The 25,315-nt window shown below is 42.8% G+C and overlaps 1 protein-coding gene across 6 annotated transcripts in view; it reads left to right on the plus strand.

The window, feature by feature from the left end:
• The window catches only part of DENND5B (DENN domain containing 5B), a 109,328-nt gene that overhangs the window by 28,755 nt on the left and 55,258 nt on the right, over nucleotides 1-25,315 (plus strand). For 4 of the 6 annotated variants that reach the window (XM_038185013.2, XM_038185027.2, XM_038185023.2 and 1 more), the window contains exons 2-3: nucleotides 14,646-14,711; nucleotides 21,335-21,444. In XM_038185013.2, coding sequence (XP_038040941.2) covers nucleotides 14,646-14,711; nucleotides 21,335-21,444 — 176 coding nt within the window. The remainder of the gene's footprint in view (nucleotides 1-14,645; nucleotides 14,712-21,334; nucleotides 21,445-25,315) is intronic. The other 2 variants (XM_038185015.2, XM_027470215.3) reach the window with 1 other exon arrangement.

Here is a 25,315-nt window from a genome sequence, read left to right on the forward strand (position 1 = left end):
CACTCTGCTACTTCCAGGGAAATAAAATTTTGTTCCAGAAGCTAGTGGTTTATCGGTGTTCATTTCGAGAAGCCTAAAATCTCCTTCAGTCTTTGGTGTGGTTACGTTTAGATAAACACAGTAAGTCTTCAAAATAAATTGGGGAATTTCAGAAAAGCTATTAACTGCATGAATAAATTCGGAATTTAAATTAGTTACATTTCTGTATTGTCATAGATGTAATAGTTAGTTGACTTTGTGCTCTCACCTCCCATGTGCGGTGTCTGTATTTGTCTCTTAACACAGTACCATTTCTCTTCTCAGCATCATCAGTAAGACTGTTTTGTTTTGTTTTTTCTCTTTTCCCTGTGTGTAAAAGCTGTTGAATAGCCGATGAGAGAAGGGTGTGACTTTGTTGTGGCTTTTTCTAGTTGTGACTTGAAGCCAATTTCTGCTAGGCCAGGTCGTTCTGCACCAAGTTGCCCCAACAACTTTGGAGCAAAAGGACTTTGCATTTATGTGTACACACCGAAGTAGTAAGAAATATCAATTCTTCCTGGCTTTGTACTGAGCAAGTTGTAAGTGAGCCAGCCAGGAGTTGAGTTAAATTCCTTCTTTTGGCAGGATTTCACTGAGAGATGCTTGCTGGGATGATGAACTAGCAGCTAGTAGCTCTGGGAACCTTTTCATGGCACTGAGAACCTGCTTTGTCCTGCAAGGGGTGAGATGCCTTCTTGCTTTGTAGGTACCCAGATGATGGGAGGATGCCTTAAGACAGCTGCCAAAGTCCTTCAGGCATGTGTTTTATTCGTAGCAAAGTGGAAGAAGGCACCACTTTTTTAGTCAAGGTGCTACAGTTGTCCTAAAACTTGGGTGCCATGCCAAAGTGGAAGGGAGAGATGTCTTTTTAAAATAAATAGATGTAAGGATGCAAGAAAATAGATTGGTTGATCTTTGTGTTTGACTCATTTATGTTTAGGTTATGTGAAGCAGAAGATCTGTAGCCATTAATAAGAGAGATTAAAACTAATAAGAAAGGTTAATAGAGGCATTTTCCTTTTCACTCTTTCAAAGACACGATTTCCATTCCCCAGCCTTCACCCTTCTTCTAGTGATCTTGAACAAAATGAGCTGAAGAGATGAATCTTTTATTTCCTTGCTCATTCTGCTGTTTAAGAATTTACGGGACCCAAATTCTGTTAACAGGGAAAAAATTATTTTTTACAATGGACTTTATAATTATGGTGGCCTATTGCTCTGTTGGAGTGTTGTAAGTGATGTGAAGTAAGCCTGAAAGAAGGAATATCTTTCTCTAGTTGCTGGGGTCTCCTTGCTCCATGTTGGCTAGACACACGACTTGGGAGATAACCACCTGAGCCTGTTCCACAACTGTCTGGGAGCCAGTCCCTCCTGTCAAGCTGTTACTTAAGCCTGAAGGGCCAAAGGATGAATTTCTTAATGAATCCGTAAACCCCAATCAGTGACCAGCCAACTCAGCAAGTGCCAAAAGCCAGGCTTCTCATACAGATATAGAAGCAAAACTTCATGGTGCTGAATCCACTTTGGGATATGTGTTTAAAGTTTTTTCAAAGGCCAGGGAGCTCAGCAGTGTGACTTTTCCATTAAGTGCATTTTAAAGGAGTCTGAGCAATACCAGCCCTGCTGAAGATAAGCTTGTGAACGCAGTGCACGTGCAAGCGTTGACTCTGTATGTGCGCTGCCTCTCGGCGGATGATGGATTCTGTAATTCATGTCAAGACGTTTGTGCATCATTCTGCAAACGGAGGTGATGCTTCAGATCAAATCAATAGATCACTCCTGAGTGGTAAATCTTCCAAACAGGATACCCTCTGCATTTTAAAAGCAAACATTACAGCTAAAGCTGGTATACAGGTACTTACTGACAGCATACTGAAAAGGGCATCTTATTTTAGAAACTTTGGCAGCTTTGTAAGAGTATCTCCGAGGTTGGTGAGTGTCTTCTACATGAGAAGAGTAAGGCCATAGTAGCCCAAGGCTCTCTCCAAAGAGGGGAAAGTGGAACATTAATGCTTAAGTGATGACAGAAACCTCCTTTCAGACTGCTGTTGAACATCATCAAACACCAGGCATGGCCTTAACCTCTTGATACCCAGGCAGCTTTCACAGCTAAGAATAATGCAGATTTAGACAAATGAGAGAATAGGTAGATAAAAATACAAGCACCTTGTCAAAAAATGACTTGGTTGCTTCTCTTCAGAAATCTCTCTCAGCTATTCTTCCTTTCATTTCCAAACCTAAAGCAGCAATCATTTAAGTCTTTACTTACGCTTCTTCTCTCAGTCTCGATGTATCCTAATTTTAGTGAAGTTCTGTGAACTGAACACTATGTTGTCAAACTGAAGGGTTTTGCACCTCAAGATGGTCCATCCTCAAGTATGTACCAAAATGACTTTGAGTAATGACATTATATTGAGCTTTTCATTGGAAACAGTCTGGAGATGTCTGAGTGCTTGATAAGCTGTACGTTGCTCCGCAACATCATAATGTAAGCACCTTAAGTTAGCTGGATAAATGCAGATTGATCCCCCTCTTTCATCACAGGAGAAAATCAGAGTAGGAGGAAGAAGCAGTAGTGACAGCGTGGCCTGCCTCTGCCTTAAAGTCTTTGGCAGGGCTTGTAGGCTGGAGGCTCCTCTCTTCCTAGAGCTGGAGGGATAGGGAGAGAAGAGGAGGTAGGGGGAAACATGCTCCAAGCAAAGTAAGCTCCCTGTCACTCAGGCTCTGAAAAATTAGGGCATTCTGCTTGCTGTTCCCTGGCCTCCCGGTCATCTTTTTTTTAAACTCTGGCTTTACCTAGGCTAGGAGTGTGCTTTACACACAGCTTATACTTCCCCCATGGCTTGTTTGAGCCCAGGCGCTATGGCCTGACAGTCCCATCTCGCACCTTCGGAGCAGGTTGGCATCGCTGGCTTCTAGGATTTGCTCTGTCCTTCTGTCTCATGCTGGGCCAATTTAGCCTCATCTTGGTAAACAAGAAAACGGTTCTTATTCAACAGATTTGAGCTGGAGTGACTGCAGCTGTCGTCTGGCCTGTGCACAAACCAATTTTGTTCATTCCCTTGCCTGGCAGGAAGCCTGCACCAGAATTGTGTCGGGACTAATCAGCATTAAACCGATGTCAGGAGGGCTGCCCTGTAGCAAGGCGAGAGCGGCGAGGCTGTTCAGGAGGATTAGCCTAAGTCCTGCCTGGGATGCAGCTGTGCGAGGAAAGGCACAGAGACTGGACACAGTATTTTTGGGGGGGTCTTGTGGTTGTGGGAGTCCCTAGCCACCTGCCAAAAAGGTAGCTTCACAGCAAGTGCTGTTCTGAGGAATTGCCCTGATGTGCTGCACGCGACCACAAACAGGAAGGTGAGGGGTGGCGTGGTGTCCCTCGAGCTGTAGGAATACCCGTGGTACCTCTGAGCGTGCTGGGATTTCTTCCCCTGGAGAGGCAAGGCAGGCAGAATAAGTAAGTTCAGTGTGTGCTTTCCAGCCAAAAGGTGATGTCGCTGCTGGCTTTGTCATCCAGTAACAGATGAGTTAGTGCTAAACAGCACAAAGACTGGGAGATGTGAATATTTCTGACAGAAGACCTGAGGCTTGGCAAGGGCTGATTCATAGCTCTGATGCCTCAGTCTTTGCGCTCCTGCCTGCTATTTGCACCGTAGGTACATGAGTGCCTCCTGGCTTGCGCTGAAAGCATTAAATCAGAGATCCCAGGTTGTGCTTTTGCTCTAACTATGCTGAAATGTTGAAGCCTTACTTTGCTCTCCCCTCCCTACAGCTATTGAATTGTCTTGGCAGTTTTTCATCTCAAAATTGATTTCGGTCTCAATCCTAAGCAACAGAATTTGGCTCTGAAGTCAACACTGCTTTGAACAGGAGCTTGGACCAGGTGACCTCTGGAGGTCCCTTCTGGCCTGGTTCTTCTGGTGACCTCAGGCCTGGTCCCCTGCTATTACACATACATGTGTTGGATAATGCTATGGCTAAAATTCTCCAGCTTCCTCTCGCTGTCTGTTAGGGGTCTGCCTGTCTGTCTGTCAGCTCAGCGTTTTCCATCCCTTCTCTGGCTGTTCATTGTAGAACCACATAAACCTGATGCGCTCTTGTGTTGTCCGGAGCGGGTGCAGGCATGCTGTAAATGCCTTTGAGTCCTCCTACACTGCTAGGTAAATCTGCATCTGGCTAAATTTACATGTCAGAGATGTTTTCTAGCACAAAGCTAAGCCCGAATGAACTTTTGAACCTTGTCACTGACACATTAAGCACGTGGTCGCTGAAGCTCACTTGGATGGAGCGAGGAGACCTCCTGGCCTAAGAAGCCCCAATTAATTATAAGCTACTCAGCATAAGAAACCCTGCTTCTTAGGGAAAAATTATCAACAGACCTGCCTCAGATGGACAGAAAAAGACCAAGGTAGACAGCAGTTTTCTGAGCACTGTCATCACTGGAAAAATCTTTCAGGCCTTAGTGAAGAAGAGCCCAAAGTCCCCAGTCTTGTGCATAGTGGTACACGAGATGGCAGCGATGGGGGACATAGCAAGGCCGTGTTTGCTGTGGGTGGGAGGGCATGCAATGCTGTGATACCGATGCTCACCTAAAGCCTGAACTCCAGCATCCACCTAGGCATCCTAGGCACAAAGCTAGGCACGAAGAGATGGCTGGACTTCCAAAGGAGCACACGGTGTGCACCTTTGAGTAATTGATGGTCTTCACATGTGTGTAAGGAAAATATAAATGAGCCTCTCAAATTCTGGTATCTCTGATTTTTGTTCTTGTGGTATTTTGCCAATCCCAGGTGAGAGGAAGCCTGGCCTGGTACAGGAGCTCTGCAGACCAGTGGGCAGACACCGGGACTGGGAAGCATCTGGTCCCTCCCCGCTCCCATCTCCCACGCTGCAGAGCAAACCTGGCTGTGCTGAGCAGAACATGCCTCCTCTCTCTTAGTCCTTTGTTTTCCTCTTTCCTTGACATCTTCTAGTAACGTTTTACCTGTGGCGTTCATACTAATCATATTTAATTTTTTCCTCCAGACAAAAATGATGGAAACTAGCTGCTTAAGAGGGAGGGCCAGTAACAGAAATTCCATTTTTTCCTTCTATCCATTCTTTAAGGCTGGTGTTTTTTCTAAACGAACCACCACTTTTTCCACAGTCACTATAGTAGTCTCTGGACCTTCAAAAATGACTTTCCCAAATTTGCTGTTACCATTGGACTCTCGGAGCCTGTTTCTCATTTTTAATCATACGCCATCTGCTCTACTGGCGGCCACTAACTTCAGGCTGCTACCCTGAAATCGCCACCCCTTGCCACTTCTGATGCAGGCCTGCCCTTTTGCTTTTTAATTCAAGCCATTTGACAAGTTTGAGCCCCCTTCCTGTGGGATCACAGATGGCAGCTGAAGGGATGCTGGAACAAATTCACTCCTGCCTCAGTGGTACAGGCTGGGTTTCAGGAGGGAGCAGTGAGGCTCTCTGCAGATCTGTTTGAACAGGTCCTGTGTTGCTGATGAGCATGGAAGGGATTCACAATTTCTGATGCTCTTTTGGACCTTGCACGTGTAATGTTAGACAAATTCCTTCTTGGTTTGGTGAGTGGTTGTTTTCCTCTATATATCCTTTTATTTTTTCCTCCCCTTGTATAAGCCCCTCAATGTCACAATTATCTACTGAAGTGGGATTTTTGCATTTGGTGACCTTTTTGAGACTGTGAGAGGATGGGAGAGGAAGCAACAAGTGGTGTTTTGAAGACAGGAAAATGTCTTCCAGATAAACTAGAAAGGCACACTGATGTCCTAGAGCTGAGGCTGTGTAGGATGCACTAGGTAAAAGAAGGCTGAAATGCTGTTGAGCCCATCTGCATGACATCCCGGCTGGAAAGCCCTTTTTCCACTAGCACAGGTCACCCTGCAGGCACTCCCAGGCTGGTCCTGCAGGAGCTGAGCCAGCACACTGCCTGGTCTGCATCAAGGCATCCTGCACAAAGTGCAGGGCTGCTCCAGCTGTCAGGGAAGTGCCAATTTATCTTTGAGAAGAAGGGTTTTTTTGGAGACTTTGACCCAGTTCCACTCCCTTCTCCATCTTAAGGACCATGCTTGGATTTCAGGCTTTGTATGTACACAGCCTACAAGCATTGCAGTAAGTACTTTTACTTCTACAGATTGAACATGCATTTAATCACAACCTTGTGTCAAAGTAAAATCCCCAGAGGGGGTAGGAAACATCAGTTGTTGTAGGCAATGTTGGTTGCATGGCGTCCTCGGCATGCCCTGACAGTTCAGAGAGATGAAGCACTTGTCATTTGCCTAAGTGCAAACCTCTGTCACGGTGTCAGCTGGGTGACTGCTACAGAGCCATATCAGTCTGTGCTTTATCAGTTGGGTATATATTTGGGTAGGGGAGCCGCACTTCAGACCAGAGGAGGAGCTGGGCCTGTGCGGGGCTTGTTTCTGCTGCCGTCGAGTCAGCTGCCCTGTGGGCTGTGCCAGAAGCCGTCACCTCTGTAGAGAAATCAATGAGACGGGTGGGCAGGCGATGTGGGATGGTGCCACTGCAGGGTTTTCACAAGGGCCCCTCTGCCCTTGCTGTGCCAGGGGAAGCATTAGTGACCCAGAAAGAGCTGGGCCGAGCACTAGCCTGTGGTCTGGCAGCGGGAGTGGGAAAGGAGAGGGCTATGGCAGTGCCTGGACACAGGCACCAGACAGCCCAGGGCTCTGGGGCAGGCAGCAAAAGGATGTTTTCTTGCCTTTGGGAAAGGTTTAGTTTGGGAAGGGGTTAACCAGAAGCCCCACCAGAACTGCTACTGTGCTGATTTTATAGCTGACTTAAAATATCTGATTCCTCAGGCTGTTTATAGATGGATTCTCTGATGCCACAAAATACAGATTCAGGTTGAAGTTACGTATTTCTGGCTGTCGTACCAGTATAAAATGCATATTCAGGCTGTCATATCAGTATAAATACAGACTAAACCTTGCAAAACCCAGGATGGAGTCCTACTTTAACAAAGCAGCCTTTTTCAGAGGCAAGAGTATATTTCTGATGCTTTGTTGTTTTGGCTTATGAATAACCTTAGCTAGAAAGGTGGATGTTCTGTAATTCTTTCATGACCTTTGAATTTGTCTCTATAAGAGGTATGTAAGTGCTCAGATTCCTTTAATCTTGTGTACATGGCTACTGCTTTTGGTTTGGGAGGGGGATTCTGTTCCCCACCTGCACCACCTCTTTTCGTGACGACTTGGAGAACCGCCCCGCTGGACTGACTCTCCGTATGCGTGTGAAGTCCTTAAAATATTCATTGCAGCCCGTGGTAATCCAATATTAGTGAATCATCTTACATCCCTTTTCAAGAAGGTGTTTCTTCAGGCTGATAGTAACAGCGCAAGCCCTCTATAAACAAATATGCAGGAATACTTGTGGCTCAGCTACCCTCACAGCTGTGTCACTGCCGAGATCTGCATCACTCGCTGTCACAAATATTTATAGGTTGGGCCTTTCCCCTTGTGTGTGCTTCGTATGTAAGTATTCTCCCCCCCCCTCAAAAAAGAGAGTTATTTCCTTAATGTAAATATGTAATCCAGTGCACACATGCCTGATAACCTTTGCATGGAGGAGGTACCCGTCAGGGATGGTTTTGGTATATTTGTGTGTTGCAGAATTAATCACCAGAAACCTGTCAGACCCTGGAGAGATATGCAAATGCCTGCGTCTCTTTAATCTGTTGTGTGCGTATTTGAAATGGGAGCTCCAGCCCCGTGGGAGCAATGCAGTAGCTCATGATGCTCTGAAGAATTGCAAGGCAGCTGGGTCCAGGCTTTAGGACCCTCTTTGCCGTTGCTCAGGCTGTTCTGTGGAGATGGGAAGAGCACAGGGTCAGCCTTTGAACCTGTAACAGAGCATTCCTGCCAGCCCTCTCTCAGGGAGGGAGGGAGCGTGCCCAAGCCCGTGGCTGTGAATACATTATAGGTAGAGTGATGCTCTTCAGTTGGCAGGCGTACGTGTTACAGGGAGAGTGAGTGGGGGGACTCTTGCAACCCGTCCTTATGCACCGTAAACAGCTCTCTCCTGCTTTGATCAAAGGAATAACAGCATCTCCCTCTATGTGAAATGATTGTGCTCCTGTTTTCTGTAACTGGACGCTCAGGTTTAGCTGTCCCATGTTGTCACACCAGGGAGTGCCACCTTTGTTGTCAAAGTCACGTTGCTGTACCCGTACGTTTGGTTAATTTGGTTTTCTGCTGTTTGCACTTCCCTGTGTTTGTGGGACACCTCCCAGACATCAGTACCCTCACAGAGACCGTGGTCACTGAGATGTGCTCAGCCCTGATGCAGTCCATGCCTAATCCAGTCCTGATCTGCTCGTATGAAATACTCCATTTCTAATGTGTGCTGAAACAGTTACTGAGCTCTCCAACACAGCACGGCATGGCTCGCTGCATTACACAAAGCTTTCTATTTAATGCCACAAAATTCCCGTTTATGCGAGAGGAAAGTGTAAAATATTGGAGCATGACTCCTATTGTTTCTGCCTGAGATGTGTGCAGTGGCCAGGAGGGCTCTGGTGTCTGCCTGTAGTGGCTCTGCATGCTTTGATTTTGAATCAGCCTCTCTCGAGTTGCTGATGGCTCACACTCTTTAAAAAATGAGAGGGCAGCAGTTACATGCCTTCTGCCTGTGTGCTTTTAGTGTGCTGATCAACCTGGGACCCAGGCACTAAAAGGTCAGTGGTAAAGAGGAAATCCTTGCTTAATGCCAGGTAAATTTAGGATTACTTAGATCTCTGTTCTCTGCTGCTTCAATCTGGGAAAGCACTAAAATAGCAGGCACAACATGCTCATAGTTGAAACTGGACCTCTCTTTCTTACTCTCCTTTTTGTGCATCTCTCTGGCTCCTCTTTCAGAGCCCCACTGGTGCTTTTCAACCCTTTTTTAGGCTGGGAAATGTTCTCTGTTCCCTTTTGTGGCTCTTCATGGTTGTTTTACCTTCATAAAGGTAAAAAGCAGAAAATTCTCAGAAATGTGGGCTGGTTTTACATTGGTGTCTACTGTTCTACAGAGGCATTTACACTGAAGTAGCAGTGGATATCTGAGGGGAGAGGGGGACACTATTTTTCATCATTAGGCTTCAGCAAAGGAGAGATATTGTTATAATATAGTGGCATTTGCATGGACTCCTTTGCCTCTCTACTCTACCTTCATGCCTTAAGAGGCTTTCCTGATGATAATGGAAGGTTTAAAGTTTAAAGCTGTGTTTTGGGGAAAGCAAGCTACCCCAAATCATACTGGAGATCAAATTGGCTAGAAGCCTTGAAGCAGTATTTTGGGGCATGAAGGTTAGGAACGAACCTACAGTCACCTCCAGGTATTCCAGGTGTCTGGGAGAAGGGGTGGGACAAGGTAAGGAAGGGTCTGAGGTGCAGGGGCTTTTGTGAGGTGAACCCATAGACAATTTTTTTTTTGTCCTTCTGAGAGGAGATTCTGCTTCACAAGGATGCTTTGGCATCTATTGTTCCCCAAGGCATTAAGGGAGGCCAAAGGATTTGGTTTCTGAGCACCTCTTTGTCGGGGCATGAACTAAATCTAGAGGCATGGTAGAAAAGTGGCAGTGTTTTGAGTTTCCCGTCTGGCATCGAGTTTGGATCCAGAAACTAACAGTATTTGTCCATACTTGTGGATGTGAATCCTGACACTGTATTGTGGTTTGGTGACTGAGTCCTGCTTTCAGCTTTCTGTGTTTTCAGTGAGGTTGAAACCTGGCCACGAAGTGGTCAGCAGTTATAAGGCATGAAGCCGATTGTTTGTGCTTTGTCTGAAACAGAGAGTTCAGGGTGGGGTGGGGGAATCTCCACCTAACTAGACATGGTTTACTTAAGGCACAGAATATTTTTCATGTGGCTTAGATGTGGGATTCCTGTGCACCGATAGCTTTTTAATGATCCCTTTTGTGTAAACTCCCTGGCAGCAGCCTGATCTTCAAACAGTTTCCAAGTGCAGGTGGTTTTGACCAAGACATGTAGGGTCTTGCAAAGATGTCTGTGGCAGAAGAGGCATTTAAACTACATAGTTGCAAGGCTTTATCTTTAATAGTTGCAAGGACTTATCTTTCTTTCAGACTGATTTATTTGTTCCTCTTAACAGTGTTTTAACATTTTTAGTTGACGGAACTCCACTGTTGCTTTTTCTAGGAGATGATAAGAACTGTGTCACGCAGCATCTTGTTATAAATATTTTGTGCCTTTGCTGGCAGTTTTGCTCACAGTGGAAGCATCTGCAGCAATACGCTCATCTCCAATTACTGTAATACAGCTGAGAGCATTCTCCAAATTGTGATAGCTTTTGGGGCAGCTCTTAAATAGAAGTATCAGCTGCAAAAGACCCGTATGGCTGCATGGGCTCGTCTGCCCACATCTTCATTCCTGCTCACCACTCCTCCATCCAAGAGCTCTGATAACTTCATGCCTTGCCTGCGGGTGCTTGTGACTTTTCAGGATGTGGAAAGTCTTTGTCTCTTTCTAAAAAGATTCAGTTGTTGAGAACTGATGGAGGACAGGCTCTAGGAAACTGGTGTAAGGACAATTATCTATTGGCAGCAGCTTAAACAGCAGTTTCTCAAAACCCCTAAACAAGGCCAGTTTGTGCTACACAAGGGAGTGTTTCTACTTCGTGCCAGTGAAAGAGCTGTCCTGATTACAAGAAGCAAAGATATTTCTCTGCTGGATCCCTTTCCCATCAAAAACACAGATAACTAAGCTTTCCTAAAGCTTGGTAGCTGTGGCCTTTGACAGACAAGCATTGCCTTGCTGCAACCTGTTGCTTGTAAAGGTCTTGAGGAAAAGTCACTCAGCATACCAAGAAAGCAGGGATGGACCTTCAGAGACACCTCCAGGTGTCTCAGATGTATGGGAGAAAGGAACAAACTGAAGCAGACAAATCCTGTCCAGAAGCCAGGGGTAACTTCCTTCTGACCACCACAGGCTGCACTGCAGGGATGGATGTGAAAGCCCGGGTTTCATGGGCTGGGTTCTGCGTGGCCAACTGGAAAAAATAAGATAAGGAACCATGTGCTTTGGGTCTTTTTTTTTGTGGCTTAGCACGTCAAGGGATGGCTTTGGGTGAAGTCAGAAGATAAAGACTTCCTTTAAAACAGCAATGCATGTTTCCCAGTGTAACGGTGCTATGGCCAGAAAACCAAGGCCTCGTGCTGTGTGAGATGGAAAAGAAGAAAGATGGAAAGAAGAGAAAGAAGATGAGATGGAGGTGAGAAAGAAAGAAGGTGAGATGGAAAAAAAAAGAAAGATGGAAAGAAGAAAGGTGCTGAAAAGCAAAAACCCAACTAGTGCGGAGCTAGAGCTGACTGTAGGAGCTGCAGGACGGGCATCGTGGTGCTCCGCTTCTGTCAATGTCAATTAGTGCTGAAAGCAGTGCACGACAAATTAAGCTTCTTTCTTTTCTTGTACTGATTTGCAAGCCGAGCTTAATTACTGTGGCAGAAGGTGTTATTGTGCAGGTATTTGCCCTCTGCTGCTGTGTAAATACAGCTTTTGTGAAACTGCTGCTGACTTCAGGTGAGAAATCACCTGAAATTTGTACCCTGCTGGGTAATTGGGGGACAAATACTGGTGGGTGATCGTGTAATTTTAAAAGAGAATCTTAAACCTCTCTTAATACAGCCTGATTTAGAAGTTAATCCAGTGTGCTGTAATTAAAAATAAGATAAAACAAACATGACTTGTACTAAAAAATCCCCAAAGCAAAATTTACTGGAAAATTCCCCTTCTTTTCCCAAATTCTTGCACACAAACCTCAACAGTAATGGTAGAGGGATTTTTAAGATGACAAATTTGGGTTGTGTTTTTCCCTTTTCTTGTCTCCAGAAATACCAGGTGAAACAAAGCAGACCTTGAGCCAAGGCCCTGTGCTGCCTCTGTCCCGGCGGAGCAGAGGACAAAATCTGCTTTTAGATTCTTTTGAACTGAAAGTGGGTTTTGTGCATTTGTGCTTCCTAAACCAATCTGAGAATGCGTTGTCGTGTTTTACACAGAAATTGGTTATGTTCGAACTTGATCCTGCCCTTGTAAATGAGAGGAAGGTGCAAGCACGAAGGGAGGCCTGTGTAAAAGGCGTGACTGGTTTCCTCACCCTGCATTCAGTCCATGGAGAGAAGCAAACACGTGAAATGAGGAGTGGGAAATTAGGGTCGTGCTGAGCAGGGGGCTATCCAAATTTCTCAGAGGATGTGATGGCATCTGAAATGCCTTTTCCTTGGCCCAAGCCAGTGGGCAGATGTTTCTGTGCCTGCAAAGCCAGGAATCCCCTCACAGGCCTGGCTTTGACATCCTCTTGTGTTTAGAGACCCGAGCTGGTCTCTTGCTCTTGCTTGAGCATCTTTTGCCCATCATGAGCATTCTCCTGGAAGTGAGGGATGCATTGCAGGAGCTGGACTCGACGATCCTTGTGGGTCCCTTCCAACGCAGGCTGTTCTGTGAAACCCTTTGGTTTCCTATGGTTGCGTGCATTACTTACTTGCTCTGTAACTAACCAAAAAGTTCGCAGGCATTTTAAGAATGATGATGTGTGAAACTTAAATGAACTTTAAATTATTGCTCAGATTGCTTTCTTGATCAGTACAAATGGCTGTTCGCTCCATATCAAGTATTTAAAATGAACAGCCAATTTGAGCATAAAAATGAAAAAAAAAAAAAAAAAGTAAATCTGCCTCTAGCTGTATATAAACAGGATAGACAAAGAGGATCTAAAATAAAGGCCTGAGACTTAGCTAACTGTATTTAGGAGTATAGGTCCAATGTTATACCTGGGTCTGCTGTTTTCTGCTAATCAGCTCCAGCTATTGGGAGCAGACACCGAGGTAATTGTGTAGGAGCGCTGTGCCCCCACATGTGTTTATTTAACTGCACCCCAAAATCCCCCCAGCTGACATAATATAAACCGTGATGTTTTGGATTTGACAGATTATGATGCAATTTTCTGCAAACTGTAAATCATGCAAAATGTGTAATTCTCCCAGTTCTCTGGTGGTGCAGGATGTCTCTGCTCTGCTGGCAGCTGGGGCTGGGGCTATTTTAAGAAGCCGACAGCCTGGTGCTGTCTAATGTTACTCTGTAGGCAGATAGTAAGGATCTTAATCAAGGCCAGACCGAAGGGATGGTGGGATACTGCTGCTGGGTATTACCCTTTTTTCTCTTTATTTAGATTTGTGCAATGACTCTCAGATGAAGAGATCTCCTTTTCAAAAAAGTCACTGAAATATTAAGCCTATTCGAAGTGTAACTGTTTAGTGGCAATAGTCATGCTCCGTTTTGCTTCTGGTTGTATAAATAGTGAGACTGTGCAGTGGTGTCTGTAGCTCTGTGCTTTGGCTTTGGGCTGTTAACCGGGAGAGCTTGGAGTCTTGCTCATGGCAGAAACTGATTTGTGTCCCTGTGTCAAAAACTAGATGTGCTTCTTGTGCTTTCTGTGCCAAGATCCTAAAAACATGCTCTGACAGTGTGTTTCCAGAAAATCAGTAGGCAATTGCTGGTTTTATTTCCTTTAATTTAAATATTTATGTAACTTTTTGGTCCAAACAGCTCAAAAGTGGAACAGAATAGCTTAAGACACCTGGAGTGGAAAAACATCATCCTGCAGATGTGAATGTGGGTTATCTTCAGGTGTCTCCTAAAGAAACAAAAAAAAATCCTGAAATACAAATCTATTTATTGATTTTTTAATTTATTTTTTTTTCCCATGCCCTCTGCAGAGGGCTGTCTTTCCAGAAAATACAGGCTTGACAGAGTTATCTGGGTCCTTTGAACTTCTGCCTGGATTAACAGCTCAAGTGTGAGGCAGCAGCGGAAATCACTCTGAATTTACACCTAGAAACGGAATGAGCAGAGAGGTCAATGGTATTGCAGCTTTAATATATGCTCCAGGATTATAAAAAAATAAATTTAAGTTGAGGAGGATTGCATATTGCCTCTGTGCAGTCTAGGAATGGGACTTTGCCTGACGAAGGAACGCTATGGTGTCTGTGAAAAGATTCTTGGTTTTCTGCAGGAGATGAGCAAAACGGTTGTGAGAAACCTCCGTTAGATGTGGTAGAAGGGCAGTTTTCCATTTGTCATTACGAGCACTTTTTGGTGGATCTGTTACTAGAAGAGATTAAAATTGTTCATCCAAGTTATAAATGTAGAGCTGACTTCTTCAAAACTTCACCTAAAAACCACCCTAATAGTTCTATTCATCATTTCTGTCTTGTAATAAGTAACTTTAAAAAGTCCTGAAAATAACATCCAGTACAGCATTGAAAATGCAACAACATAACTAACAGTATTATACTAACAAAAGCTTCTTGATTTTAGTTCAGTGATGGTTAAATAACATTTTTTTCCCAGGCTTTGGAATGGCTTAATATATGAACAAAGCAGATTTTGTAATATGGAAACTATATGGCAGCATGCTGTTCGAAGTACTTAGAATTTAATCTTGTTACTGATTTTGACAAGCATTTCTACAGTGTCTGTCAATGTGTTCAACAGTTCATTTCACCTTTTTTTCCCCCCCTCCGTTTCCCCAGTACATTTGTATATCTTTTCATGTTGTTCATACGTGCTTTTTTTATTTCTGTTTGTTATGTTGTGTAGTCTTGTACAAATGGCTAGAAGCAGATCTCCATGGCAAGAGCTCAGATACTGCAAACAAAGCCTCAGGTAAACAGGGGTTAAGGACAAATCAATAATCAGGCCCTCTGTGTCTCTTTATTTCCATCTTCCAGTTCCCCTTGAATCAAATTAAGGGTCAGAGTTTAGAAACCAAAACCTTGGATTTTTTCACTCTTCTACCTCACTTAAATCAATATCTGGTAAATTTTATTCTTTTCCTTGAAGCTCTCTTGGCAGATGTACTTCCCTTCTCCAAGGAAACGCCACTGGTGGTGTCAGGTATATTAGTGGATATACAATAGGCTAGATCTTGTGGGTGCTTCATAAAGACCAAAAAATCTTGTGTGAGGCTGTATTAGAGGATACCTAGCAAGAAATCCAGCTAGACTTAGTTGTCTACATTTGTAGACAAAGGACACTGGAAGGTCCAGATCCACCGATTTCTGCTACAGGGACTCAGAGGTTCCTGAATCCTGAAGGAAGCATCTTTTGGATTCTTGAGATAAATACCAGTGTTAGAGAGGTCTGTACACATACACACAGCTTTGCAGATAGAGGACACAACCTACTATGCCTTCAAGCTTAAATATCAGTCAATTCCTCTAAATACTGACATGCAGGAGTTTTACTAGGTAGGTTAGTCCCTGCCCACACCATAACTCCAAAATAGATAGGTAAAGCCACCACCATCTTACAGACAACAGTTTACTGGTGAATAAACTCAGACTTCAAAATTTTGGAACAAGAACTGTTTATTCTGCCCTGTCCCAGTCCCCTCTTCGTACCATTTCCCTCTTCCACCATAAGATTATGAGAACATGTGGTAGGAGATGATGCCTCTTTGAGTTCATGTCCTTGAATACTGAGTAGCTAACTACTGCTGCTTTGGCGTAAAGGTGCAGCAGAGCTCAATTTGTGTGCTGCTCGAAGTAACCAGTTCCTGAACCCAACAATCAACAGCCAGGCATTATTCCTGTCTCTGTGTTGTCCCCACTTGCATGCTGTATATTTCTAGCTTCTCATGCAGGCTCACACAGTTATCCAATAAGCTTAACAAAGTTCAGCCTGCAGGGAAATAACATAGCTGGATGTGCTGAACACTTTTAATTAGAAATAGCTATCAAAGAGGTTGTGGCCGTGATCCACAGAACTGTGCACATTCGTGTTCCCAGTATGTTCCTCTAAAGGAATAAAAGATATTTTTATGTTGGTAGTCACAAACATTCCTGTCTACGTTCCAGAGCCTGTAAGAACCGGCAGATAGTTGGCATTCCCTGGACCAGAGGGTGTGGGTAGAGGATGCCTTTGCCTATTTAGTATGTATTTTTGTATGCCTCTGTAGCTGTGATAATTAATACAGATCTATTTGAAACCTTAACATCACTAAATTTTTAAATATGATCACTCATATGAAAGCTATCATGACTGACAACTTCACAACTGCAGCTGCATTTCCCTAGTAATTTCATCCTTCACCCGAAACATAAAGATGCTTATTTTCTAATTTTGAGAAATCTTCTCACTTTGAAATGACATTAGCATCCATTGCTTCAGCATTTACTTTTATTTTGAAACTAAATGCCCTATAGAAATGAGTGCCTTTAAGGGAAAGCACAAGCTTTCTTAAAGTACCATTGCATAAGATGTGGTATCCACTTGAAACTGAACTTAAGCCTGACACATTTTACACAATTTTGAAAAATACTTGAATGTTTTTTTTTTTTTTGAAAATACACAAAAATTGAAAGAATTCAACTCAAAGCCAACTTTTTAACTTGCCTCTGGAAGGGAGCTTACCCTATGAGATGTGCTGTTCACATGAATGTGTCCCACACATCAAATACGGTGTTACTGTCAGTACTCACAGTACTGTTATCTGGCCATTAATATTTTAGAATATGGATTCAATTTACATTTGATACTTGCTTCATTTTTAATGTACCTTGCTAATCCTCTTTTGGAAGCTAGCAGGCAAGCATTTAAGAGCGTAGTAGATTTAATGAAAATTCACTGTTTGCCTACAGTAGCAGCTAAAAAAAAAAAAGTTATTTGCTACATGTGCCTCCTCAGTTCAGAACTGAGCAAGGTGACAGTAGATCCTATAATGTACCCTTCAGTCCAGGTCCCTTCCATGTTTGCCAAGAAGGTTTTCCTCCCTGTGGGTCTCCTCCAGCCCCTTGTCAGTGTGGTCCACACCTCTCATGTCGTGTGGGTGAGAGCCGGGTGCTGTCTGGTGGTTTGGCCACACGACAGCACTTCACTCTGACATGCGGGCTGCTTTCTGTCAAACCCTTCTATTGTTTCTGTCCAAAATTATATGTCTCCTTCGAAAGTTTACGCTGTCTGGCTTCCTGGGGGCAGCTTTGTATGGAGGGTGCAGTGTCATGTCCCTTCGAACTAATAACCGATTGATTCACTCTGGTGTGCTCTGTTGGCTCTTCTCTTCTGTCTTGTGTTCACTGATTGAGAAAATCGTGCTTTGTGTGTATTTGATCATTAATTTAAATTTAAAAAATAATCTGTAGTACCAAAATGCAAACCCCAAGACTCTACAAAGGTAAGTTATTTGTGCCATTTACTTTGTTGGGTAAAATGAATCCACGTTGTCAGCCTACTAGAAGACTGTTACTGCTGGTTTTGGAAAGCCAGATTTTTTAAAATAACGTTTATGCTTCGCAAACAGAATGTTTTAGACATGTCTGACATCTAAACAACAGTACAAGTATTTGCAGCAGCATATAAATTATTGGTTATCTCCAAAACCTGACTGAAACCCTCAGTTTATCACATTTACTGTGGCTTACTGGCAAATGCAACTTGTTCTTTTCCAATTGCTCCAGATGATACTAGAGTACTGCCTGTCAGATAGGCAGAGAGGTTTATAGGGAAAATGAGACAAAGGGTGTTCAATAACAAGAACAGAAAAAGGTCAAGGGCTTCCCCACTCTCAGTTCCCCAGTGATGTAATTTTTGGTCTAACGTGGAAATAAGTACAGCTTTATCTGGTGGGATTGGTCAATGAGTCACCGGACTGGGAGAAGAGAGTGTTTTCTAGTGCAGGAGCCTTCCAGGTTTACCCTGCAAAGCTCTCTGAGCGATCTGATGTGCTTCCACAGCCCACCAGTGCTGGTCTCCTGTCAGAGGACACTTAAATGTGAGGTGGCATCAGGCACCATGCAGCAACTGCCCTCTCCTCCAACACAGGCCTCATCGCCCAACTTGTAGAGACCCATCAAACCAAGACCCCAGTGCTCTGTTCCTGTGCACATATGGAACCCATTTAGGTGACAGCCAGGTGGTTTGGTGTCACACTGGGTCTCAGGGCGCAGAGCTGTGTCCCCAGGGTGCCAGACGACATCGGTGTGCTGGAAGCGGGGCCTCCTGAGCGTGCCCCACAAGCAGGGAGCCTGGGCAGAGCCTGCCCCAACTTCTCTGTTACCTCTGTAGGAGCACAAGTATTAGGAACAGTAAGTGATGTCCTTACTGTGCAATTCTACTGGACTTCCATTTGCAGTCAGGTGCTAATAATTGATTAATTATCCAGCTGGTTCTTGACTGTGGCTTGTTAATCAAGCAAAAGGTGTTTCCCTAACACCTGTACAATTGTGTATCCACCTAGAACCTGCAATGGGTTCAGCCTGTGAACTGTCTCTGAAACTCACAGGTTGTCCAAATAGCATCAGTTAGGTTACTTCACTAACATTTTTAATCATCAGAAAGGGAACCTTTAAAGAAACATGGGCTGCAGCGGTCACTTTCTGTTAACAGCGGAGATCTTGACCAAGTTGTCCACGTGCTCTTCAAAGTTTCAGCAGAAGCACCCAAATGAATTTAGCATCAAATGCCTGCCTTGCTGCTAATTCACAGCTGTAAGATAAACAGCGTCAGATGCAAGGAAGATTGAAGATCTAATTAGGAAATAACCTCATGCATATTTATTTGGATAAGCAAGCACTTTAATTACTCATTGATACTATGAAGAAAAATGTTGCCAAATATGTTTAGGTGCATAACTGGACACAGAATTTTTGCTGGCTTTCCTTGTTGGGATTTTAGTCTATGCAACTTCAGAAATCAGTGGATAGCATTGTATCTTTTACTTTAGTGCCTCAGCAAAGAACTTCTGGACCAAAATAAGAGGTTATTCTACTGACATATAACTGGGAAATACCCTGATTTTTGTCTAGTTGATTCATATGGCCTTGTAACAGCAGGATCTTTGCAAAGTTTATGCTCTAGAATGCCACAGAAGCTAGCAGTAAGCCTTGTCCTGCTTGAAAAATGTGATGAACTAGTGAGCTAAACGCTGATGTGTTTTTTTGATATGACCCAATTTAGCTGAAACCTCCAGTTTTCTTCATTTCTATGATGCATGCACTTTTGCTGGATTTTTGGGGTTGCCTTGAGCAATTTGAGAAGCAGGCTGGATCCCCCGCCAGAGCTCCTCGCATCATTCCATTTGCAGTTTCTCCTGCCTCAGGGAACACACAGCACCGCATCATCTTGGAGCTTTTCTCCTCCCAGGCACTAAATATCCTTGTAGAAGCTTATTTTTTCGCCTACATTTATCCACCAAAATAAAGTGAAACAACGCTAGAAAAAAAAATAAAATATGCAGGAACATGCCCTAAGTCACATTAAAAATGAGCAATATATAAAAATACCCATATCCTTAAAATCTTTGTCTTGAAAGGGAAAGATTCAAAACCCATTCTTTGCATGTAGTGAAGCTGAGCTGGAGACAGAGCTAGCTCTGGAGCTCACCTGGCAGGGCAGCTTTTACAGCAGGGCAAGGTGTAGCCCCAGCACAGCTGAGTCACACATCTCAAGGAGTTTCTGCCCGACCACATGTGACCCAGCAGAAGGCTGGTTTTGGTGTAAGAAATCCCTGACCTTTGCCTCCTCTTCCTCCACCTGTCTGCATGCAAATAATGCTGTTGTGGCGGGGCAGCAAAGAGAATGTGCCGCTGCAGCGTGGGCTCTGCCTTCTGCATTCAGGATGTGTTAAGGGTTTCTATGCACTCATTAATCTCATTAACTGTTTTTATTTCCCCACTCTGGAAAAAAAAATAAAATAAATCCATGTAGTGGGGTTTTTAAAGGCAGTATTTAATGCAGCAACTGGTTTACAACCCTCCTAAAACTTTGCCAGGCTAAATACTGCCTTGTGAATTGCAACTGTGTATTTGTCTTACACGTTCCCTTCAATTATTTGCAGATCCTAAGCTCTGCAAGGGAAAGCCTGAGAAGCTCTGTTTGCAAGTATCAGTTTGTACAGAAATTTCCATGTACTAATACTGATTCATAGGTTTCCTGTATAAAAAGTAATAAAATAGTCCACTGTGAGCCAAATGATTGTGTAGCCTGTGATTTGCAAGGAGCAAAGGGCATGTGTTAAATGCCTGGGGCCTCAGTAACCTTAGGGTAACTGCTCAGCTATGAATTTTGCAACATCATTTAGAGGCTGTTAGCTGTGTAAATGTTGTGTTGTCATATGGAGCTCAACAGGCACAAATTACACTCCCACAGTCCACTTTGCCTTGAGAGAAGGGTTAGTGAGGTTAGGGACTTGTTTCTGCAGGAACAGGGGCTTGCTTTTACAGCTTGCCAAGTAATCAAATGGTTTTTCATCCAAAATAATTTCTCCTCTAAGAAAAAATATATTTCTCTTTATACTTTAAAAAAGAAGAGATTAAAATATTTATATTTTTAAAGAAATTAAATTCTATTTCAGTAACAATATATTTTTAAAGTATCTAAGTAACACTAAGAAGTCTCAAAGGCAGCCTCTGAGTGCAGCGTAAGCTTTGGACATCTTTAACATTTTGAACTTAGGGCCTTCATCCCTTTCTCCTCTCATATGAAAAAGGAACTGAAGAGGAAAGTCCCACCTGTTAGTCTTTAAAGCAAGAAGCCTTAAATTAGTAACCTACTACATGGGCGAGGAAGGCAGTATATTTTAGTAAAATTCACCAATTTTTAAGTACTTCCTCTTTTGATCACTGTGTTGCATACCGTAGAATTTCCAATGATAGAAACTCCACTGGCAATATCCCTTTGAAATACACTTGTTGTATGCTGATAACTGGATGTGTTTCTGCTTGAAGTCTGATTTCATTCTTCTCTGCGTGGAAAACATCTGTCCTTGAAATCTGACATAGAAAAAATAAAAGTTTAATCTTTGTGCAGAACTTGGGATATAAAACATAATCTGTAACAAATCCTTAAATAATTTGTAATAACTGAGAGGTGCTTGTACTTTTTATTGACCATTTCTTACAAACTTGAGATAGAGCTCTTTCAGCATCTAAGTAAAGCCCTATCTCACTATTGAAACTACAGAGAAATACAGAGATTATGGAGATCCAGTTGATTACAGGGTCTTTTTCCATAAAACTCCATCAGTATTTTTTCTCTTAACGATAAATTTTCATGCAGAAAATACTCAGCTGGAAGCTGCATTGCAACTGTGCTAAGATTTTAAGGGAAGAAGGTTAAGGTTAGACTGAGTGTGCATCTTTGATTCTCTTTCAAAAATGGTACATCTGTTGGGAAAATGCATGTCAGATTTCACCTAAATAAATAAATACATAATGAAGTGAATGAAAGCTGCCCAGGCCAGCTCTCTTGGAAGGCTCACTGTTGTGACGTTATTTTTTCACTTGTTGCAGGAGAGAATTTTGACCAGAGTCCCTTAAGAAGAACCTTCAAGTCCAAGGTTTTGGCCCATTATCCTCAGAACATTGAGTGGAACCCCTTTGACCAGGATGCAGTCAACATGGTAGGTAAAGAAATTCCCTTCTAGAGCTGTTGTTTCCTACCAACTTCTAGTCTAAAATGATTCCTGGGTTGTTTACAACCAGTGCTCGTGATATGGTGCACAGGGAGCTTTTGCTGGGACTAAATGCACCAAATATGCATGCTGGTTGAACTGCTGCAGAGGAGGAGATATTGTGAAAATACACAGTGCTTTCAAGCAAAACAAAAATAAGATGCTGTATTTACCTGGCTGCTTCTAATTAAATATACTATGTGATGAAACGAGTCTAACCACTGTCTCAGTGGCTGACTGAGGAGGTTGCAGTCACCCAGGATACACATCAGGTGGGAAGGAGGCAAATCCAGGAATTCCTGAGAGACTAATATTTATGTGAAATTTTTGAGTACAACAAAAATCTTGATGCTGCGTGTCACAAGGTCTCTTTACTCAGAAGGTTGAACTTGCCTAAACCACAGCTTTTGCTAGGTGATCACTTTTAATGGTACCTCTACAACAACGCGTCCTCTGTATCTCTCTTTCTTCTCAGCTGAATTTGCAAGTCTGACAGTGTGGCTAAGTCTCATGACTGGGCAAGAGAGGAGAAAACAGCTTCTGGAAATTTATACAGGGGCATTGAGAATTAAAAGACCACTGGAAAATTTCCCAAAAAGTTGATATTCACAGGATGTTGCCAAAATCACCAGAGTGTTTATTATGAATGATTCCTGACAGAGACAACAGACTATTGTTGTTTAAGATAAGCTTTCTAGCATAGAAAAAGCTATTTGTTTTGTGATTTAAAAGTAAACAATTGTAATAATATCATTAAAGCAGTATTACCGATTCTAACTATCTTCAAAACTGCCTATTGGGTCTAACTCAAAATTAGAAAATTAAGGAGCCCCTTCCCCCTAATCTAGTTCAGATGCGCCTCACACTTGAGGAAGGTAGGACTGCATACGAGTAAATCAGAACTAACCTCTGCTTATGATGCAGAGATGAGATCAGGAGAATCTCATGGCCCTCAGGCTGATGGAGACATGGGGAACACATTAAAAATAAATAAATAAATAAATAAATAAATAAATAAATAAATAAATAAATAAATAAATAAATGGCTTTTGAAAACACAGCCTGAATTACATTTAGTTCACAGTTTGAAATTTTCCTGCAATCGTGAAGGTCTGGAAATCTCCAAAGATCATCTCCCTTACTGCTGAATTTATCTTATTTTTTATTTTTTAGCATTGTGCCAAATATTCAACATGAAAACACAGGAGCTGGAGGTAGCAATGACACTGAGAGCTGACAGTGTGGCACTGCAGTCACGCACAGAAAGGCAGAGATGAGCCTGATGCCAGTATCAGTCACTCTGCCCGCTGACAGCTGGGAATTTCTGTTCTCTGCTTCCAAATGTGCACTGATGGAGATGGTGCAATATTTGGGTTGGTCTCCACATTACTTTGTGTATATAATAGGCACAAAAGAATCAGAACGATGCTTGACAAGCACAGTTAAGATGATAATAACTCAACTGCAGAGGCTACTTCTGCTTTTTAGTTCTGCCTCTGAATTAGGGGTGTTCAGAAGAGGCGGAGTGATGGGGGTGTGCAGCAGGAATATGGCAGAAAGAGGCAATAACTGGAATTGCTGCATTATCTGTCCCCCACATTACGTTTGAAAACGTCTAGTATTCATGAATTGTGATCATATTATCAGACAAAAATGGAATACCCAAACCAGCAAGAGACCTATTAAAATAAAATAATTGAACGAGCTGCATTCAGCTGAAATCAAATAGCTGAAGAACACATCTTTTATTTGTAATGTCTTTGGAGGAAAGGAAAAAAAAAAAAGCATTTACTAACAGCAGCAGTATTTAATGGTCTTTTAAATCATCTTTTGGAAAACTTCTTTATTGTTTTGATCTGAAACATCATTTAAAGTAATATCCACCTCCACAGAGTCCCTTGAGGCAATTATTGGCCTTTCTGATCTTGCCTTGCCGTATTAGTTCTGCCTATGTGTTTGCTTTATGTGAGTTTCCAGAAGCAATTTTCCTCAGAGAAGAAAATGCATAAATCCTTGAAGGTTAACTTGTGAGAACTCAGCACTGTTGGATGCCTAGGGAATTTCAATTGCCTTCTGAAACCATCGTGTCGCTTTAAAAGTAACCCCCTGAAGTCCTGAGAAATCACTCTGCCTACAAGTCATGTTTTCTCTCCCTTTCAAAGTATGCAGAGTTCTGTTTAATAGGGAAATATTTCTTCCCCCCACTGCTTTCAGTGATTGTCCCTGCCTAATGTCACGTACTATCTTCTGTAGCCATTCTGCAAGTCATCTGTCATCCCAAGCTGAATGTCTCTGTAGAGGAAAGTGATCTTTTTTTAGGAAATAATACTCCCAATTTTAGTCCTCCGGTTCATCAAGGTATGTAAATAATTGCATATATTCCTAGAGTCCAAGGAAGCATTGTCCATTTAGGATTTCACGTACTGAAATAAAATAAAGGCTACTCAGCATAATTTGAAGGAGCGGGTTTTAAAAAGAAAAGCATCCCTCACCCACACAGCAATAAGCATAGATGCAATACTTACTGCCACAGCATGCTGTGAGAGTGAAAAATATAGAGGGGCTCAAAACATGAAATAGAGAATCTAAGGAAGAATATGTGAACCCACGCTGATGGCAGTGAACCAGGGGGAGCCTTTGGTTTAGAAACATCTGAATCTGGTGAAGGCTGGAGGGAGGGATTACAGTGTGTGTGTCCTGCACCTGTGTTTGGGGAAAAAATAAAAGAAAAAAAAAAAAGGCATCTCCTCATCACTTCTAGAGATGGGGGTATTGATTAATTGACGTCTTTTTGTCCTGCTTTGTGCAGCTTCCTTTTGTTTTTACAAACTGTGTTGATTATAAGCCTTATTGCACTTATGATTTAATTCCACATTTTCCCACTGGTAGATATGTTTAAATTTTCTTGTAAATAGTAAAGTGCTCTGAAAATCAAGGTCTTATCCTTTGATCAGTAATCTTGGATAGTTTTCTGTGGCTGTACACAGATGCAGAAAAGATGACTGACTGCCTTTTTAGTACCCATCAGCCAGCTTTACCAGGACACAGAGCTTTCAAACCCCCAGCACCTCCAAAGTTAGCTTTTCCCCAATGGTCTCCTGTGGTCCATGTGGCAAATATAGACATGATGGAGTCACTGATGTCCAAGGCACTAAGATAAACGTTTTCATGCATGAACTGCAAACATGGAGCTCACTGCATCACTTGAAAATGATCATTGGCCCTTCCCATTGATCTTAGCAGCTTCAGAGGCTCTTGGTCATTTCCCTGCCGCAGTGCTCTCACATCTTGTTTTTTCCTCTGCCTTTTCCTGTGCCTTGTTGGAGGTCGAACCCAGCAGTCTCTTTGCCAGGGTTTGCAGCCAGGGACTTAAAATACTGATATTCAGCACATGCTGGGCTACAGTGGAAACTTAATAGATGGGTCCCTTTGTGACTATGCAGTGGGCATATAAGGGAGGAGGGAATCATATTTAAGACTCAAAGAAAATTTATTTAACCCAGCCATCCGAAATTGTTTCAGTTAGTGTGAACTTCCCTGGTGCTTATCAATTCTGCAACGCACCCGTACATATAATTTGCTTACCCAAGTATTTTTTTTTTTTTTTTGTAAAGCGAAGAAAATTTGCCCAATAGAGCTGAGATCCAAACCTGTGATTTCAGACTGATCGGATTTGATAAGGCTATAGACACTGCTGGAAGTCTACATTCTAGAAATAGAATTTTATTAAGCAAGTCTGCCGAAAAATGGAGTTGAGATATTTATTGTGCAGAATAAATAAAGTGTAAAACAAAGGGTTTTTACTTCTTTATTGAAGGAT

Source organism: Anas platyrhynchos, chromosome 1 (genome assembly GCF_047663525.1).
Source record: "Anas platyrhynchos isolate ZD024472 breed Pekin duck chromosome 1, IASCAAS_PekinDuck_T2T, whole genome shotgun sequence".
Taxonomy (NCBI): Eukaryota; Metazoa; Chordata; class Aves; order Anseriformes; family Anatidae; genus Anas; species Anas platyrhynchos.